The sequence below is a fragment of the Lichenostomus cassidix genome, chromosome 5 (genome assembly GCF_008360975.1).
Source record: "Lichenostomus cassidix isolate B80296 chromosome 5, HeHo_3.0, whole genome shotgun sequence".
NCBI classification, from domain to species: Eukaryota; Metazoa; Chordata; class Aves; order Passeriformes; family Meliphagidae; genus Lichenostomus; species Lichenostomus cassidix.
In genome coordinates this window covers 50,920,679-50,941,451 of record NC_139486.1, presented here as the reverse complement: position 1 = coordinate 50,941,451, position 20,773 = coordinate 50,920,679, and the positions used below count along the sequence as shown (strand labels likewise).

At 42.7% G+C, this 20,773-nt stretch overlaps 1 protein-coding gene across 2 annotated transcripts in view; it reads right to left on the bottom strand.

Moving 5' to 3' along the window:
• The window catches only part of QSER1 (glutamine and serine rich 1), a 41,672-nt gene extending 28,621 nt beyond the window's left edge, over positions 1-13,051 (bottom strand). For both annotated transcript variants that reach the window (XM_085063032.1, XM_085063033.1), the window contains exon 1: positions 12,799-13,051. In XM_085063032.1, coding sequence (XP_084919158.1) covers positions 12,799-12,914 — 116 coding nt within the window. In that variant the 5' untranslated portion in view covers positions 12,915-13,051. The remainder of the gene's footprint in view (positions 1-12,798) is intronic.
• Between the last annotated feature and the right edge of the window lie 7,722 nt (positions 13,052-20,773).

Genomic DNA, 20,773 nt, shown 5'->3' with positions numbered 1-20,773 from the left:
GATACATTTAATTTTAGCATAATATTTAAGAGACATCCTGTAAAGAGTTATTATTTATCATTGCTGTAATAATGTCATCAAAAAATACGTATGACAATGGAAGTGAAATTACTCAAATATTAATCTGATTTTTTTCAGCTACATCACCTGGGCTAATAGAAGGCTTTTACTCCTCCAGCAAAATTTCTGGAAGAAAACTGTAGTCGTTTGCACTTCATTGTTACTGAAACACCTCAACCTTGATTTGCAATTCCTTTTTGTTAGTCCAGATTAAGTCTTTCAGGAATCAACCCTTCACACATCTGTTTGTATTGCTATTTTCACGATCCTTTATTTTCAAAGCATTCTTCAATCCAACAGTTTCATATGAATTCAGGTCTCCACCTGCAAAAGGTTATCAAGTCCCATTGCACTCTCCACCCTCCTCATTTGCCAACACAATTACCAGGTTTAAGCTTTACACAAGTAAAGGGATACATTTCTCAACTTCAAACTCAGATGGAAGTATAATTTTTACATAGAAACAAAATTTAGCTGCAATAAACAGTGGACATACAAGTATTTTTATTTTCTTCAAAAATGTCCTCTTTATTTTTCTTCTGAGGCATCCATACAGAATAAAAAACAGAAACAGAAAAAAAAACCACTTTACATAAGTACCTTTGCCCCTTTCCATGTAATGATTCTTCTTTTACCAAGTATTAAGTTTTTTCATCTTTCTACTTTATTTTCCAGGTAAATCTTCATTACAGCTTAGCAATTTTTAAGGTTTTTGGTTGATTGTTATTTTGCATTCGGTGGTTTTTTTTGGGGGGGGTTGTTTGGGTTATTTTTAGTTTAGTAAAAGCAATCACTCAAGTACTAGGGAAACTCACAATGCTTACATGGAAAGCAGAGCAGAACTCTTCAGGAGCAAGGGATACTTCTGGGTGCAGTACCCTGTTCTTAGGCACTTGTAACTTCTATCTCTCATATAAAGGAAAATTGCTACAGAAACCTCCACGTTCAACCACAGGGCACTTCCAAAGCATTCAAATGGTGCAGGCTGTGCTCCAAGTGAAACTGGACACCTACAAGACAAGTAGGGTGCACAGGAAACTCCTGGCTCCGGGAGATCCAAGAGGTGCTCCCACCACACTGAGAAGGGAACTCGGTGCCCCAGCAGTGGAGTCTGGCACAGTCTGAGACCAAAACAACCAAGCCCAAAAACCAAAGCCAGCAACCCAGCATGTATACAAGGCATCACGTTTGAGGCAGACCAGGAAATTTGATCTCATTTTTGTCTGCCTGCTCTGCCTTGCTGAAAACAAGAGCTCCTGTGAGATGACTCGGCACAGCCCCCTTCTAATTAAATCACCATAAAGGAGATGAAAAAGAACAGTGACAGCCTCGTGTTGGCAAGAAAATACCTTAAAAATCACACTTTGCATTTTATCTTACTTGAGATATACGTGAAATAGGGGAAATATCACTCAAGTTTCCTTCTATCCCAAAGCTCAAACACTTGGCAAAGGAGTCTCTCTTCAGCCAGCTACTTAGCTGTGCAACAGCAAATTCCACTCAGAGACCAAAAGCAAAGCCATAAAACCAACGAACACACTTCTAAATATTAAAAATGTCATTCTAAATATAAAATATAGAATCTGATATGCAGCTTGCATCTCTTTTTGTCCACTGTATTTGATTTTAGACGTGTAAAATGCAGTTCCAGCTTGTATTACCTGCTGGCAAGTACATAGTGCGGATTGCTTTAATATTAGATACAATGGTTTTTTTTTTCTTAAATACTTATGTTTGTTATTTTGCCTTTACTCAAGAATCTCGTGGAGAAAGAATGGAAGAGTATAACTTGAAAAAACATTACTTGGATTTAATACAAGTGAAATGGAGGGTAAATGGCCTTTCAGCTACCCATTGTAACAACAAGAGCTCCCTGTTTGCTACAGTCAAACTAGAATGTAATTCAGCATCTAGGCATTATCTACGGCTCAGAATAAAATTTAAAAGCAATGTTACAGGTAGATAACTTTAATTCAAAAATGGGTTTCACCTTGTGTTTTTAAAAAGCCACGACTCTGACAAGCAGAGGAGGGAGTTGCCCAGGAAGAAAGTTGTTACTTAAACGAGTTCAATACCACTAATAACACCAAAACACTCCTGTCCAACACACTTCTGCAAGTTTAAAAGCAAGCCCTCAAAGACAACAGAAACCAGAAAATGTTTCAAAAATTAATTCCGATGGAAAACAAATGCCTTCTCAGCCCAGAAACTCATTTCAGTGCAAAATGCTTTTAAAATGTATGCAATTTGTGATTTTTCACCTCTATTTCCCAGCCACAGACATACTGGGGGGAGGTGGAAGACACTGCAAGCACAAATTTGGGTTGAAGCCTGAAAATGTTGGCAGGTTCAAGAAAAATAGGAAACCAGCCTACTCCCTGCATTTAATTTCCTTGATCCTCTCATTAGATTATACAAGACAAGACAAACCTTAACATTATATTTGCACAAAGAGGAAGAATATTTAACAATCCAGAACAGTTGCAGTGTCCATGAGACAAAGGAAAAATAATTTGTGACTTGAAAAATAAAGTCCACCACTAAAAAAAAAAATCAAAAGAAAATCATCTCTAAAATTAACACTTCAAGGTACATAATGCATCCTTCTAAGAATAGCATACATCTTTACCATTTGGCTAGGCTGTTCTTGAATTAAAACAAGAAATAAATAGATGCCAATGTTTTGAAGTATTAATAACTACTTACTAATATTATTCTTCAAGATAGATGACTTTTGGAAAGATGGAAAATATAGCATCAGACTCCAGTGCTGAGGTAAGTCAGTAAACCCCAGAGGAGCAGCATTTCATCAACAAGCTCTACTGTTTGCTGGTTATGGCCCATTCTCCCTTTTAATGCAATTACACACCACATATCCAGTGTAGAATATATCCCATCCTAACACACCAAAGGCAATCGCTCTCCACTCTTTCATTAAAAATGAAGCTATAATGTCAATTTCCCCTTCAATTCAAATGCAGAGCCACTGAGAGCATGGCTGAGAATGCCACAATGTGGGCTGAGGATTGCCTGGAGGTACTTGCAAGAGGAAACACTCATTACTTCCTTGCTTTCTAGGAGCAGAGATAAGGAGCTTCTAAGAAATAGATTTTGAGGTAGAAAATTACATGCAAGGAACTGCCTCAATGAGCAAAAGTTCATGCTGTTCCTGTGATTCTTCACCTGAATACATACCACATCTCACAGGAATAAAGAGATTTTATGACACAAAAGGTCCATCTCCCTTTTATTCCCATGTTAATGTGTCTAAACTCCTTATGTTTGATCCTTTTAAGAACGAAAAACCCAACACAGCTTTGGAAAAGCCAAAATAGGCTTACTGAGACTTCAATACCTGAGTGCAAGTGCTGGCTTGTCTGATTAAGTAACCTGTGGAGTTCTTAATAACAAAGACAATGCAATTCTGCTTTCAAAAAATCAGTTAAATTCTGTCTTGAAAACATATATGTGAAAAGTAATATTCAGATTAAAAATTAGCTATTTATGAACTTCAGTTACTACGGAGGGACTGGACAAACTACTTCATGTTCTTATTTTTTAAAGTATACAACCTAATTCAGCTTTTTAATGAGGTCATCTATGGCTGAAATGCAGTACATGTAACAATTTATTATTTTTTTTTAAAGCAGAATTGGCAAATTTTGTGCTGTTTCTCTTGGCTTTCAGGAAAAATCTTGGTAACTTAACCAAAACAACTTTTTAACAGAAATTTTGCAGGTTACAAAAAACAAACTAAAATTGAACTATTGTACCATAATGTCAGTTTTGAGCTCCTGATCCTCATTTTAAGATTTCATGGTCTGGAAAGGAGCTTCCAGTGCTTTCCTGCTCTGAATATTCAAGCTTAACTTTGATGTCCTTTTTAACAAACTATCATTACTCTCCACATCTAAACAGACACTGTTACACATATCCTCCCAATTTACATTATAATGCAATGTCAGAAATAATTTTAAGACATTTGTTTGCCAAGCAATGTTTTGGGGATTCAATGTTTTGGGGATTCATTGATAGCTTCTATTCTAGCAGCTCCTGCAGAAACAGGAGTACTATTATGGTCAGTGTAACTTTCACCACCGCAAGAACTACAACCTTATTTTCTTGCCTTTTGAGACACTGGATTATTTTATCACTACATTTATTTATCTCTTCTATTACCTTCTCTCTACAAAAGAACTTTTTCTTTACCCAGCAGAGAGAGAATAGCTGTGATTTTTTAATTTAGCAATACTTCTCTCCTAGAGTTTTACTCACGATTTCAGAAGATTTTTGTAACAGGCAGTAATGGAAATCTAACACTTTTTCTCCAACATATGATGCTACTCTGTTGTCAAAAGTGTACTTGGGACATATTCAAAACTCTTCTCAAGATCATTCCAGTATTAATGGTTGAACACACAGCATAACCCTCTATTACATCTGAGATACACACAAAAAGATTCCATTATTTTTAATAACAAAATCTTATTTCAAAATATAAAAGTCAGCAGAGCATTATCTCAAGATATAGCTTAGCCACATCAGTGCCTTAATAAAATTGCAATTCATTTTACCTACTGAAATGTTTTTCAACCCTCATCCTCCAACAGTTATTACAGCATCATATTTTGTGGCAAGCTTGAGTCTTACCTTTAGGGTACTGCAGGAATACTTGATATCCCATTTCCTAATAAGCCCTTTATTTTTTATTTATATGGAAAGGACAATGCTGAAGTTGAGATTTTCATCACAAAAAGAGGTAAAAAGTATAAATACATATGTGCTGTCCACTGACAGAGCCATCTTATGCTGTCAGTAGGCTCTTTCCATCACCAAACCTCCAAGCCCTTTCCAGTTCCATAACCCATGGAATACCTTCTCCTTCAATCTAGGACAAATAAGGCACAAATAATAACCCAGGTGGATTTACAGCCCTCACCACCGAGTCTCCAACACTAGGTACTGAAATAAGGCAGTTTCGCAAGGTTTTATGAAGTTAAAAATGCACCCCTGTGAAGAGCAGTGGCTTCATGGCCCACAGCTGCACAACTGGCACAGAGTAGGGATACCTCTGAGACTACAAATCTTGCCATCCTACAGCCAAAATTCAAGGCCATTAAATGGCTCTAAGCCTGCCAGCATATCCACACGTCCAGTACAGTGTTTTCCACATCCCACAACACACTACAAGGGCTAACCAGCTCATATGAGCTCCTTTAGATTCAAAACAGGAGGAATCCCTATGACTAACACCACTTCTATCCCAATTTAGGAGGTGTGCCCAGGGAAGATCTAACATATTAACAACACAGTTCATCATAAAACACAGCAGCAAAGAGTCCTTTACATTAAAGGAAGCATCACAGGGTGTTATTACCCAAGTTTATAAGGAGAATTAGCATAGCTCTTGAATTTTGCTTTTATATCTCTTCACAAGTGCTCTCCTCATCCTAAAGCAGGTCTAAATTTTTTAGATTTATGTAAACTTACATTTTTAAATTTACATCCCCCTTGCAAAGGGGACCCTAGCTATCATTCCACTTGTCACCAGTCACTATTTAGCTGAAAATACAGATGAACCCAATTGCTTGTGAGCACTTCAACCAGAAAATGTGCACTGTTCAAAACTGTAGAAATATAGTTACAGCAACACAGCATTTACTTTGAGATGGCAAAAACTTTACGGCATTAAACAAATTCCTTGAATATGATATTGATTTAAGATTTCCTTACAATCATGCAGATGTCAAAACAAAAACAAGTATTAATCAAGGTCAAAACAGCATACACACATGAATTAAAAAAATATCCTTTAATTGGTGAAAAACCTGTGTCCTCTTAAAAAGAGTAACAAAAGGCAGTGTTTGGGGGAGAAAAATATGAAAATCCCATCTCACTCCAGTGGCGCTATCAGTAACCTCCAGGCCACCAGTGCCAGCAACTGAAGGTAGTTAACACATGGTTGTGTTCAGAGGACTGAGGAATTGGCTTTTTACAATCACTCTTTGCACAGAAAATGAACAAATGTTCAGGTTCAAGAAAAACTTATTAGAAATCCTATTCTTGGCAGACTCGGTAGAACATAATGAAATCGGGTGAACAGAGGGATTGAAGGATTATTCGCTGTCTAGCACTGGAATTTTTGACACGAAGACAAGAGAAAGTAAACAGGATGTGGTGTGAAACACCAAGTTGCCATATTTCTGAGAGGGATTTCCTGGTCAGAAAAAAGGGCAGCATGGAAGGTGAAGCACAGGCTGGTACACTCAGCTTGGCCCATGCCACACAGGCACAGTGACCCTTCGTCTGGCACGTTCTGCATGACCAAAAGTCCTCAGAACAACTTGCCAGACATCTGGAAACGCTAGACAAAGGGCTGGAGCCCTCCAACTCTTCTCACACAACACAGCCAGCTGAAAAAAAAAGGTTATCTCCAACAAAATCTACATGTATGACTGCCCCAAGTATAATTCCTATGGGATTTAATAAATGTTCTGAGTATCCTGCTATGTAAACACTATTACTCTAAGATAAGGATGCCTAAGGGTGCCTTCTTCCTGCTTAGAGTAATTGGTTGCACTTTTCCAAGTCCTAAGCAAGCAACACAGGTAGGCATGTAGAAGAAAGATGAAAAACAAGAAAAGCAATATGGGAAAGGAAAAGCTTGTCTAAACATATGTAGGTTCTTGCTGAATTGTTTTGGAATAAGGAGCTTCCAAGCACACAGAGATCCAGGAAAAAGAGCTCCTTGCCCCTGTTTCTTGTAACCATCCTCAGAGAGGTTCTGAGGGGGCTCTAATGACTCTAAGTGTCCACTTAGCCCCAAGTCTATCCAGAGCAATGAAACAAAGGAAGCAATGCAACAAGAGGTGAAAGAATAGCAGAAGCAAACCCAAAAACTACAGAAATGTGCCCAGTGAGACAAGTAAATCTAGCACTTAATAACCAAGCACTCTGTCCTCTATGAAGACATTTCTCTTTGCTTAAAAATTTTAAGAATTTTCTTTTCTCTGCCACTTGCATGGTACAGAATGAAATGCTGTCCTGGAAAGGCTGAACTCTGCATGTCGCTCAAAGTTATTTTTGTCACAGTTAAGGCTGCTAAGGAAGGTTTTTATAGTGAGACTATTACTGTACTACCTTTTAACTGGTTTTTGTTTTGGTTTGTCTTTTTCTTGTTTGTTTAATATATGGAATAGGCACTCACCATGCAAAATAACTTCTTGACATGCAAATTTGTGAATGCTTTGACAAAATACAACAAAGATATCCATGCAAAATACACCCATTCTATAAGAGCTCTAGTATTGTTTAGAATTAATATAGTTCAGGCACAGGTGCTTTTTTCCTGACAGGAACAAAGATTATTCTAAAAACAGCCTCCTTCCTATGACAGCATTATGCCAGAATCAGCAGCAACTCCAAGAAAAAATAAAAGGCGAGCAAAAGTACAGAATAAAAAAGGTGAAAAGGTTGTTCTCTGTCAGTAGAAGGTAAACCCATCTATGATTAAAGTTAACAGGATGAAAGGTAAAATACGCATATGGGACTGAAACTCTCTTTGCATAGGTGGTGGAATAAAACCCTCCCTTCTTTCAGAACAATGTATTCAGTAACCTGTGTTGAAGTTGTTTGGGAAAGTTGTTTCTCATTTATGGGGAAAGGCTCACATCTGAAATATCATTGTAAGTGATCTCAAGAGAGATGTGGCACCCAGCTAACACAGACACTTACCAAGAGCTCCTGGCAGGGAAGCAGACAGTACAATTTGTGTGGGATGTTCATCAGTGACATGGCAAAACTGAGCCCATCTAAAACCTGCCCAGGACCACTGGGAAGAATCCTTGCCAAGGTCACACAGCTCACTTCTTACAGCTCTGCTCCTTGTTCATCCCCAGGTGCCACCTCTGGATTCCAGTTCCACAGCACAGGTACACCAGCACAACTCTCCAGCTCAAGCCGTTCACAGTTTCAACCAGGATAATTTTCCAATGGATTAACACACAAGATCAGCTCCCTGTGCAGTTGCACAAACACAGAGCCAAGACAAGGGAAGAGGAAGGGAGCCCCTTTCAGCAGCAGTGGGCCTGAGCAGCCAGTTCAGCCATCTCAGGTAACTGCACCCCCAGACTAAGTTTCAGCTCATTCCTTCTGCACACAGCTCCTTACCACCATTTCTCACTGCAGCAGAGTGACACACGCTTCTTGAAATCTTTCCTGTAAAGCTGACATTAAATCTTAGACAGGTAAGCAGCATGTAATTCCAAACAAGCCTGGCTGGCTCATTTGGAAACTTTAGCAAAGATTTTGCAAGATGACCACACATCTGCACCAGGGAAACGCTACAGGACACAGAGCAAGAATGCATTCAGCCTCTGTTCAGTCAATCTTTGACCTTCCCACAGCTGCGATTTCAGTATGTGCTGAATGCAGGGTAAAATAAGAAAGAGTAAAAAAGAAAAAGAAAAGAAGGCCAAGGTAGCAAGTCCCTATAAGGTATCTGGGCTACACCACAGACTACCTGGGTTTATTTGGCATGTATAAATGTTTCAGATATAAACTATGACAGAAAGTTTGGTAAGATTTTATAAGTGACCTATCTTTCTGTATGTATGTAAAGTTTATTTAATCCTTCTGTGCCTTTTAATACAAAAAATTTAAGTATACTCCCAGATTATGAGCTTTTCTTTCAACATTTGAAATATTACGCCATAGGGAACTTTTTGTAGAATATGTGTTTAACAACAAACATTGGTTTCACCTCTCAGAACAATTTCATTTGATGAAAGAAAATGTTCTCTGCTTTTCTAAAACACTCCACACTTTTAGGGTTTCTATAGCTATGCAAAAATCCATTAGAATTTAAAATTGAGCCTTAACTAAAACACAGTTATCATACAGCTGTTACAATAAGCATTAGTTTGACAGCTATGCAAAAATGAGTTTAAAAATCCATCATAACCATTTATGATAAAAGTATAAGCCTCCCATTTATGTAACTTTGCAAATGAACTATCACTATAACTAACTCTTTATCTTAGATTAGCTGTTATAAACCTAGGCCACAATAACATAATGTCAGTGCTATCTGCATTTAAAGAATCACCTTGAATTACATTATATAAAACCATTTATGCTTGGGTAGGGCAGAGATGGATATAAGACTACCAGGCATAACGGAACATCAGAGACCTCAGCAGTCACCATCAAATTTAAAACAACAACAAAATCATTGTGACTGACTTTTAATCACATGTAGCAGATTTAAGTCCTAGAGCTGTGGTAAAAAGAGAACAAGAACAGTGAGATCCTTCCACAGGCAAAAATCCTTCTCTCAATGAAACCCTAGGAGTGCCACCAAGTCAAACAAATTAAACCAGAAACCTCATCCATTATCACCTGTCTCCATGTCTCTGTCCAAGCAATTCCAATAGTCTCTCAAACTATTACACATTCACCTGTTTTCTGAATACCATATTTTTCTTGAGCAAGTAAGCATGACATACCTTATCTGCTGTTCAACAGCTTTTGACAAAAAGAGGGTTTAAGCACATAGGTAGTTTGACAGCTACAGTAAAAGGTCAGAAGTGGCAGTGTACTCCTAGAACCATTAGAAATTCCAGCAAGATGCTGCCAGCCTGTGGAAGGGGTGTGGGGGCAGGAGATGTGGAGGACAGGAGCACCCCTTCCTCAGCCCCCTGCTACAGGGCTCCCTTGGCTGCACTGTCCCAATATGCTCTTCAGCAGGAGGGGTCTCTGCTCAGTTAATCTGCAGTGATCCCAACGATTTCCAACAGCTTCCATTCCCAATTCACTATCTCCTCCTAATCCATGGGAACAGTTATGTCATAGCAGACCTGGTAGCAATGTCCTTATAACACTTCACCACACATTTCCTTTCAGTTGATAAGAATAGTGCCATTGCACAGACAAAACAGTGCCTGCAAGAAATAAGGAGCAGGATAAAAACCAGATGGCTGAAGTGAAGCGCAGGAAGACAGGAGCAACGCTTGTAGGGAGGAGAAATCATTTTGATGAGCTGAGACTGTGAACATTGCTCTCCACACAAAGGGAACATAGCCTGCCACGACACAGCCAGCAACAGCATAAATATGAAATGAAATTTGAGTGAAATATTGTTATCTATATCACCTAAAGGCTGAATTCTTTTCAAGCAAGTACCAGATGAACATGACACACATTTTTTAATTTAACATCAGGCTAATGCAGCTTCAGCTGTTTGGATGACTACCTGTCAACCACAATCAAAACCACCATTTTGAAAAATGTGAAGTGATCTGTAACACAAGTCGAGGGCACGGACAGCCTATTCCCTTACAGTACATCTATACCTTCACAATTGCCTTCCAGGCTGGTGCAAGCCTTGGCAGTGATAGGAATGACTCTTACATCCCAATTCCTCAGCGACTCCATCCATACAAAGACAAATGTTACTAGCAATAGAGGAACCACAAACACCTAAATCCCGGACTCTACTTATCACTGTGTCCAACATAGTTCAAATCTTGAAATCTGGCCAAAGACAGGGTACATTAATACTTATTAAAATAACATGAACCCCAAGAACCCAGTTCAGGAGAATTTCAAGCACAAAATATGATTCATAGTATTTTCCCTGTTCTTGGTACAGTAGAAAAAAAAAAGTTTAAATGTTTCAGCCAACATATTTTAAACACATCATTTGTCATGATGTATAGAACCTAGAGATGAAACTTCAGAGAACTAAAGGTCTTCTTGACATTGTTTCCTGAAGCATAGCATAAATATTGCCATGTCATACACAAATGCAGTAATACTATTTTGATTGGTATAGGTAGCAGGCATTGATCTAATGGGCTTCTACATGGTATTTGTCTTAGGACTTTTCTTCATGCCACTTCATTTAAAGAATTCCCAAAATATACATTTAAGACTGCATGAATATAGCAGCTATTAAAAAAAATTAGAGAGATGTTGTAAAAGTGTATTTTTGAATATAAAAGAAACATCATCAAGCAGTTGTGTTCCTTGTAAAATCCAAGAGGGATCCACTTCTGCTTCTGAAATACATATTCTTAAATGACCTGGGAAATCCAAACCTTTGTTATGGAATAGATGGCATGATCCTCAAGAGATGATGAGAACTGGCAAAAGCAGTATAGAAAGGATGTGTCACTGACTTCCACTGAAATGAACATAGCAATGTGACCAAAAATAGTTCAATAATCAGGAAGAAAAATTGGAAAGAACAATACAGAGACCTTACTTTGCCATGCAGGCAACTCTGCTGAGAAACTGGCTAAGCAGCTTCATGGGGCAAGGGTTTGGCCAAAAACTACCTGTCCTTGCAATTCTCTGTGAAACAGGGAATATAGGTCCTCACATCCCAGGGAGGTCCTATGATCTTTTTACTAAACATTGGCTTAATTGCAGCTCAAATGCAATGTCCACAACTCAGGAAGGGTGACAATAAATTGGAGAGAATCTAAGAGAAAAGAGAGAATGACTAAAGAGAGAGAAAAACTACAGTAGTAAAAAGAAAAAAAATCTCTGGTAACAAACTTCAAAAGACTATGGTTTTTTTAATTAAGAAAAATAAGCAAAGCAAGAAACTAATTAAAATTCATAAGAATTCATACTCAATATATAATGGCATTATCAGTGTTGACGAGGTTATAAACAAGACTCAGTGGCCAGAAACCGAAGGCAGACCCCTTCAGATCTGAAATAAAACATAGATCAGTCACCTGTATACCAAGAATTGTGCTGAATTTTGCCTCATTGGAAATTCTGAACTACACCTTCTAAAATGTAAACTCTAATTTGAAACACAGATTGGAAAAAAATAAAGTCCTATGGCCTGTATTATGAAGAGGTCAGACTAGATTGCAACAGCCCTTCTGACTTGATAATCTATTAATCTTATCAGACGTGTCTGACCACTTTCAGAACCAAATGCAAAGTCATCTATTAGCGCACCTATTTTGACGAGATATTTTTAGCCCGAGACTCTTTTTAAACGTCGCCGAGATGGGAACTGCAGATAAATCAAGCTAGAGACATAAAAGGCAGGCGATAACGAAAATCTCATCGCCTAGAGAATACTCGTTTTAGTTGGCAGAGTCACACAATCAAAAAGCAACCCGAAGCCAATAAGATATCCCGTATTTTCCCCGCACTTCCCGGAACTTTGCAGAACTCTCCGTGGGACTGACTCGCTCCAGACAAGTTTTGGCTGAGAGGAGGCTCCGCACGCCCCGGAGCAGCGCTTTGCTCGCCGGGCTCAGCGGAGCGCACAACGGCGGAGAAGCAGAAGGGCGCGGGGGATGCTGGCGCGGCGCAGCCGCCTCCGCCGGCCCGGTGCCCCGGCGGGCAGCATTGTTCGGGCGGGCAGCGCCGGTGCCCGCGGCCCCGCTTTCCTCGGGGAGCCGGGCAGGGACGCGTGAACTCTTGAACCCGCGCCGCAGCCCGACGCGAGCCTCCGGGGCGGAGAGACCGCCCGCCCCGCCGCCGCCACCGCCGCGGGCCGCCGGGGACAGCGGGGAGCCCGCGCCGCCGCCCCCCGGCCGCCCGCCGGGACGCGGCCTCCCCCGCCCCGCCCGGCCCGGCCTCCCCGGGGCCCCGCTCGCCCCCCGCCCTGCCCTGCCCCGCCACCGGGCCCCCTCGGCCGCCCTCGGCCAGGCCCCGGCGCGGCCCCCGGCCTTTCCTGCCGCAGCCCCCTCGGCGGACCCTCCTCACCTGGGCTTGAGGCTGCCGGCGCCGCGCTCGTAGGCCCAGGAGGCGGCGGGCGGCGCGGTGCCCGGAGCCAGGGGCTCGGCGAAGCCGGGGGTCGCGGGGTAGTTCCTGTCCATCATCGGGGCCGCGGCCGCGGGGGCTCCGCGGGGGCCCTGCGCGCAGGAGGGCGGCGGGGACCGAGCGGGGCGGGGGGGGAGCGGCGCCTCATGCGGGGCGGGCAGCGCCGCGGCCCCGTGCGGCCCCCTGCGCTCCGCTCCCGCTCAGCGGCGGGCGGCGGGCGGAGCTGCGGGCGGCGGCGGGGGCTGCGCGGCCGCCGGACCCATGTCGGGCTGCGCGTTCCCAGGATGCTCCTCCCCCGCCAGCGCACTGGGGCTCACGGGCTCCGTGTCCGGGGGCAGGGAGGCCGCGGCGGAGGGGCCGCCGGGGCCGCCGCCAGGAGCGCCGGCGGGGGGAGCGGGAGCAGCAGCAGGAGGAGGAGGAGGAAGAGGAGGAGGTCTGTGACTCGCGGACGGGCGGCCGCGGCCTGAGGGGGAAGCGCGGCGGCGGGAGCGGAGCGTGGCGGGGGGCGGTAGCCGCCACCGGGGCGGGGTGGGGGGGCTGAAGGCGGGGACGGGCGGGGTGGCGGTGTCGGGTATGGGGGAGGCCGGTTCTCGGTGGAGTGAAGCGCTGGCGCTTTGTTGGAGGAACCGGGGCGGGGCCATGTTGTTCCCGCGGAGGGGAAGCGCCGCCAGCCGCGGGCTCCGGGGCGGCCGCCGCCGCCAAGATGGAGCTCGCCCGCCGCCCCATTGTACGGCGCTTTGCAGGGCGGCCCTCCCGCCCTGCCCCTGTCCCTGTCACCGGCACCGAGCCGTGACGCCGCTCCCCGCGCCCGGCCGCCTTCCCCCGCGGCGGGGCTCGCCGAGCCACCCTCCGCCACCTCCTCTTTTATGTGTCTGCATGTCAGAGCTTTCCAAGCGACTCGGGCATTCCCCATCAATAAGTCACTGCAGGCCTGGAGCCTGAATAGAATCGTATAATGGGATCACAGAGTGCTTTGGGCTGGAAGGGTCCTTAAAGATCATCCAGTTCATCCCCTCTGCCATGGGCAGGGACACCTTCCACTAGACCAAGTTGCTCAGAGCTTTATCCAACCTGGCTTTGAACACTTCCAGTCACAACTTCCCTGGGCAATGTGTTGCAGTACCTCACCACCCTCACAAAATCTCATTTTAATATCTAATCTAAATTTACTCCCAATTTAAAGCTATTACCTCTTGTCCTATCACATGCCCTTGTAAAAAATCTCTTTCCAGCTTTCTTGTATAAGCCAAAACTCAACTAGCAAGAGAACAGAGAGGATATCTATTTATTCTTTCTTTATTTTTATTTAGAGCAGTCTAAATTTAAGTGGTAATACTTCAGTGAGGTTCTAGAGGCCCACTGTAGCAAGGACTGGCTGAAGCAGTTTATGTTTATTTAGAGCAGTTTAAGTCACCTGGATTGTAGACAGTAAATTCCTGTATTTTTTCTGTGTGCTTATTAAAACAAAGAATAAGGGAAATGAGCACCATCTCCGAGGAACAGGATAGGAGCAAAGGAGGCATCAGCGTCATGCAGGGGGATGGTGGGTAAACTGTGGTGTCTTGCTTTCCCCGCAGATTGAAGATAGTCAGGCCAAAATGAGCAGGAGGAATGTGCCTCAGAGGTAAAGATGAGGAATATGCTCTTGAAAAGAGGGTGACTGCACCTTGAAGGCATTGCTCAGAAGAGGAAGGTGTATGCTAATGAGCGAGTAAGTCTTTTGAAGATTCAGTTTGTAGCACTCCAGGCGATACTGAACCACAGAGTGAAATGAATTCTGTACTGAAATGCATTTAGAAACTTGGCTACGGCCAATCAGATTAGATGTTAAAAAAAAAAAGTTACAGAAAACCTCAACATTGGAATGAAAAGATGGAGTGATCAGTATTAAATGAGAAAGCAGAAAGGTAAGAGACTTGAGGAGGAAAACCTGAGGTTCTGCTTTTCTCATGCCTAGTTTCAAGAAGCAGCAGGAAGAACTGCAGCCGTGGATGGGGAGGAAAAGAAAGGTAAGTGTGAAAGTCATCAGCACTGAGGAGAGGAGCGAAGTCACCCAGAGGCCAGGGCAGAGGGTGGAGGGAGAAGCAGCAGCTCACCAAAGCCTGAAACCAGCAGAGTGAGTTTTCCTTGTGTTTGCATAAGTTAGCACCTGTATTGCTTGCAGCTGGAGGAGCGCATGTGGGGGGTGGGAGACCTTCTTTCCCTGGGAAACAGGAGGGTTACTGTTTTACATATGAACGAGGCCTGATGACAGAAAATTACTCCAGTTGTATGCTAATGGTGAAGCGTTTAGCTGCTGATACTACTGAAAGTGCCATTTCCAGTGGGGAAGGACCCACAGTTTTTTATTTCCCTGCAGGATCTCCACTAATCTCCATTATATTATTACACTTAGAGCACATTGTTTCTCTCAAGTGGGCCTGAGAGGAGGGTGATACATAGAAATGATACGAAATGCCTTTTCCATCTAGATGCAGGGTTCGGTTTTCTAGTGAATCTGTTGCTGTGGAGTTTCTTTTCCCACATTTAAAACGATGTATTAATAAATTGTAAAACTGCTAGTGTCTTGTTTGATTTTTTTTTTTTCTCAAGTAATGGCAACACGAACTTTAAAGAGTACCATTATGTTGTTTATTTCCATTACAGAATTTCTCTAAAGAGAATGTGGGGGTGGGTACATGGCTGTAAAATCATGTTACATGAGAAATCGCAAACAACAAGCACCAGTCCAGATTTACAGGGAGGGAAACATGGATGATGCATTTATACCACTAAATGAACCACAAACACAGTGTTTCCCTGAACATTGCTGGAGTAGATCCTTTTTTCTGGCAATCAAATAGTGAAGTTGAGTGAAACAGAAATTGTGACAGCTGCTGTTAAGTTTAATTTCTTTTACATGGTTTTAGTAGAGGTGGAGTAGACTGAAAACTTAATCACTAATGTCCATAACCATCAGACAAAGACAGTTTATCCAGTGATTTGTTTTTCCTGTGAATGAGACAAATCTTGTCCTGAGATCATCCAGTGAGACTTCCACAGTTTTCTCATTAAACTGACCCCTGCTGCTCGTTGCCATCCTCTGTCTAGGAAATCGTTCTCAAAGTTTGTGCATTTTATCTCTTTGTAGCCAAATGGTATTTTGTAACACTTTTCTCTAAGACAACAAAAGAGTATGTTGAGAGTAAGTGCTTTTTACACTATCCTGGTATCCAGGATACTTATAAGCAGCTTTTCTGAAGGATCTGTTCAGGGATAGAAAAATTCCTTTGATAGATGATGTTAATTAGATTTTTTTAAATGCTTAGATTAAAGTGTGCATATTAAAATACATACTCAGAAGTCATGTTAGACATGTTAATGATCCTGCATATACTTGGATTCTTGTCTTAATAAAGAGTGGTTTTGTTTCAAATACAGCTGTTACTTGCTGTTTAGGAACTGAGTTTTGTGGGGCTAAAATGCCTTCTGAACTGCAGTTCATAACTGAGTGCCTGTAGCCAGTAGTGATATTGTATGTGCTTCTCTCTGAAGTCAAGAATTTAATATAATAAAAATATCTTGCTGAAACATAAGCTAATACAATTTTTCTCTCTATTTAGGACTGAAATCTTAAATTCAAGCAGTGTAACACAATACGTGCAGCATACCAGCCTGGAGCAAGACTGATTTTTTTTTTTTTTTTTTGTTTCTCATTTCTTTCCCTAAATGAAGAGTCTACGCTTGGAAAAAACAAATCCTTTATAGAGTTCAAAATGTCATTTGATGGCTAGGAGACAGATACAAGTACCTGAGGTAACACTTTAATGGGAATCATCTGCTCAAGGTCTAAGGAATGGTCTTCTGTGCTGCAGCATGTGCTGTTGCCTCCATATGTGGCACAGCAGCAGGGCTGGGCTGCCTCAGCTGCTTGCTGACACCCAAAGGAGAAGGCCTTACTCTCTCCTTCCCTGCTTCACCCTCTTACTCCTAGTGATGGCCACAAGGTGAGTAATGAATTCACTCCACTGGCAAAAGAACATTTACTCTTTTTTGCCAGAGGCCGTTTTTCTGTAATTTGGCTGAGCTGAGTCAGCCTGCCTTTGTATGAAGTGAGAGCTGGCTCAGGGCGAGCAGCGGTAGTGTGCAGCCAGGAGGAGATGACAGGAAAGAGCAGAGAACTTTTACTTGTGATGATGAGATGTTGTCTTGGCTTGTGGTGTATTCCATATGGAAATCTCTAGGGTCTGGGAGTGCTTGAGGATACACCTCTGCAGCCAGTGATGGGCTCCTCTGCCCATGCGCCACTTCAGCCAGAACCAAGCCAGCTATGCTGCAGAGCTGTGTTAGCTAATATACTCTGCCCCTTAGGGAAACTTTCCTATTTCCTCTTTCTGTTTAAATCATTCAATGTTACACAATGCTGAATGGCAATATTGCTTTTTGAGGTCTAGTTAACATGTTTAAAGTGACCATATGCCAAATGAAATGCAGGACTGAGCTAATGTGATTTCATCATAATTAAAGCAATATATCAATTACAGATCCAAGGCCAAAGTAATGCTCCTGTTCATGATTAGTATAAATTTATTTATTTGTAGCTTATTTATTTATTAACTTCTTTGTTGCATAGTGAGCTATAATTATTACTCATGTTAACAGAAAAATGTTGGCCAGTGTTTGAGTTGAGTGTGATGGTTTTGTATGTTGTATATCATAGAATGGACTGGTTTGGAAGGGACCTTGAAGATCACTGAGTTCCAACCCCGCTACCAAGGGCAGGAGCACCTTCCACTAGACCAGGCTCAGAACTGCATCCAACCTGTCCTTGAACATTTCCAGGGCTGGGGAGCCACAGCTTCTCTGGGCAACCTCTGCCAGGGCCTCACCACTCACCCAGATAAGAATTTCCTCTCAATGTCTAATATGAAGCTACTCAAGTTCATTGTGAAGCCACTTCCCCTTTCCTGTCACTCCAGGCCCTTGTTAAAAAGTCTCTCCATCTTTCTTGCAGGCTCCCTTCAGGTACTGTAAGGCTACAATTAGGTGACCCCAAAGCCTTCTCTTTCCCAGGCAGAACAATCCCAATTCTCTCAGCCTGTGCTTGTATGAGAGGTGCTCCATCCCTCTAATCCTGGTGGTCTCCTCTGGACTCTCTCCAGCAGCTCCATGTCCTTCCTGTGCTGGGAGCCCAGAGCTGATGGAGCACTGCAGGTGAGGTCCTAGCAGAGCAGATCTGAGGGACAGAATCCTCTCCCTCCACCTGCTCTCACTGCTTTGGATGCAGCCCAGGATGGGATTTGCTTTCTGGGCTCCAAGTGCACATGGCTGAGGCATTTCCAGCCTCTCACCCAGCAGCACCTCCAAGTCCTTCTCCCTGGGGCTGCTCTGGATCTGTCCATCCGCCAGCCTGGGCTGACACCAGGGGCTGCCCTGACCCAGGAGCAGCACCAGCCTTGGTCTTGTCAAACCACATGAGATTCCCATGGTCCCACTTCTGGAGCCTGTCTAGGTCCCTCTGGATGGCATCCCATCCTTCAGGAGTGTCAACTGCAGCACTGAAGGATGGGATGTACAAGACTGTGCAAGACTGGCCAGGCAGAAGGCTACAAGGTATGTTACAGCTTTTCTGATGTCATGGGTGTAAAAATAGCAGGAGAGCACCATGGGGACTCCTTGTGCATGGGGCAGCATGTGGGGATTCTTCACAGGGCCAGCAGTTGCTGCCTGTGCTTTTGGCATTCTTTTTACTGCAGATACAATAAACCTGGCTCTACACTGTTTTACCAGTATCTCCCTAGACTCAAAGCCCTCTTCATAGAAAGCATTGCTCCTGTACTTTGCTTTTCCATAACAGATGCCTGGTTTTGGTCTTGTTCTGGCTCTTCTTTGCGTTTAACTGTCAAAATATTTTTTTTCTGCCTTAAAGAGGCTTTCAGCTAAATCTGTAAACTGGGCTTTGCAGCAAAATTCTTAGTATCCTTCAGGGCAATTTTTGATGGGCTGAAAAGAATCATGGAAGAATAGTCAAAGGCACATGCTGGATCAGCAGCTTCAGCTGTTATTGCTGGAAGAAAGTAGTTAAAGGCAGAACATGCAGTTAATGGTGCAAGTCTGAGATTACAGCTTGGTTTTTGAAAGTGGACAAAAAGGATTGTATTTCAGTACCTAATAGTACTTTATTTTAGAGCTATCACAGTATCATAAATAGTTTGTTAACATCCACAAACATCTTAGTGGTTAACTTTCAGTGGCTAACCATGTGCCAACAAAAGCCCTAGAAATAAGCTTAACAAATAGCCTTGTGTTGAGAGAATGAATCTTCACAATTGTTTGGAAACAGTGTTTTGGAGACTTGAGGACATTCTTTTTCAAAGACAAAACATTCAAATAACAAATGGGTCTAATCAGATGAAGTTTGAAGAAGCTCGGGCCAAAACTGAACTGGGTCTGATGTTCAACACATTCTGAAAAGTGCACAAAATAAGATTTCTACAGCACTTGTTTCTGTTGAGGATTGTTGGGCAGTAGACATCTTCTTACAGATCCTGGATGCAGCACCTTTGTGCGGGCTGTGGGTGCTGTCAACCTGTGGTATCTTGCATGAGCAGGAATGAGTAAGTAGATCAGATAGGCAGTAATAACATGGGTCTTGGTTAGGCCTGTTACTAATCACTGGCTGTGTTGTTTGGTTTTGTAATTGTGATTCTGACCAAAGCAGAAAATTGCAGTTGCTTTAACAGATTAGATTTTGCATTTAATTTGGCACATGGCCTCTGTAAACATAAAGCTAGATATTAAGAAATGTGTGAACAGGGACGAGAGTGCTGTCTTTCAAAGAACACATTCCATCTTGGAACCTCACAGCAAATTCTCTCCTTTGCATTTCTTATTTTATATTACTCTGTGCATTTGTTTGACAACTTCAGTATATGTGCAAATAAATGAAGGAAAATCTTCAGAATTTGTTCTGTTGAGCTAAAGTTCATCTGTGAAAGCTTGACTTCTGATATGACAAGATGATGGAGCTGGTAGAAAGCTCACTGCAGGAATGAGTTGAAAGGTCTTGTTTCCTTCATGTTCCCAATCCTCCTTCTGGGCATGTGGTTTCACTCCTTCCGAGGTGCCACCACTGGCACTTGTGTTTTCTCAGCTCACCCACACTTGAGAAAGCTGTCTATGTTTTTGCTGGATGATTTGTGAAGGGATCTAGTAAGGACCAGAACTGGTATAAGGTAAGTGGGAGAAATGTGCAATGACATGTAGGAAAAAAAGAAAACCGACTTAAATAAAACCTTTGCTCTTGAACAAACTCATCGTTTTAACAGCAGATACTTTATTTTTATCTCTTACCAGCTATTTTATTGTGCTCCACTATTTGCTCTATCTAGCTGCTCTCCTGCTTCTCTGTGGAAGATCATTCACACAGTATCAAGTGTGCCTCCGCTTCAAATTGAAATCACCATTACCAAATGAGGAACTCCTGCTTCCTGCCTTGCTTTTGCATGCCTGTTCTGGTCCTCACTGCAGGGATCTTGCTCACTTCACTAACCCTAGGAAAGTGGTATTTTTTAACCATACTGTCATGTTAAAACTCACCACAGGCCTGACAAAAATCAAGGAAGATGGAAGGGTTAATACTGATTAAGCTGGCTTTTGTCTTGAAGGGTTCATCTTCAGTGGCTGCAGTTCATGGTTTAGAACCTCAGATGTTCAGGTAAACTGAAGCAGCAGAGCAGGAAGATTTTGTCCGGAGTAGAAATTGCCAGTGTTAAAGAAAACAAACCATGGTCCTTTTTCTGTACCAGTAAGTGCTATATGGCATGAAGGATCACAGAATAGAACGGTTTGGGTTGGAAGTGATCTTTCAATGTCATCTAATTCCACCCCCCTGCCATGGGCAGGAACACCTTCAACTAGATCAGGCTGTTCAGAACCC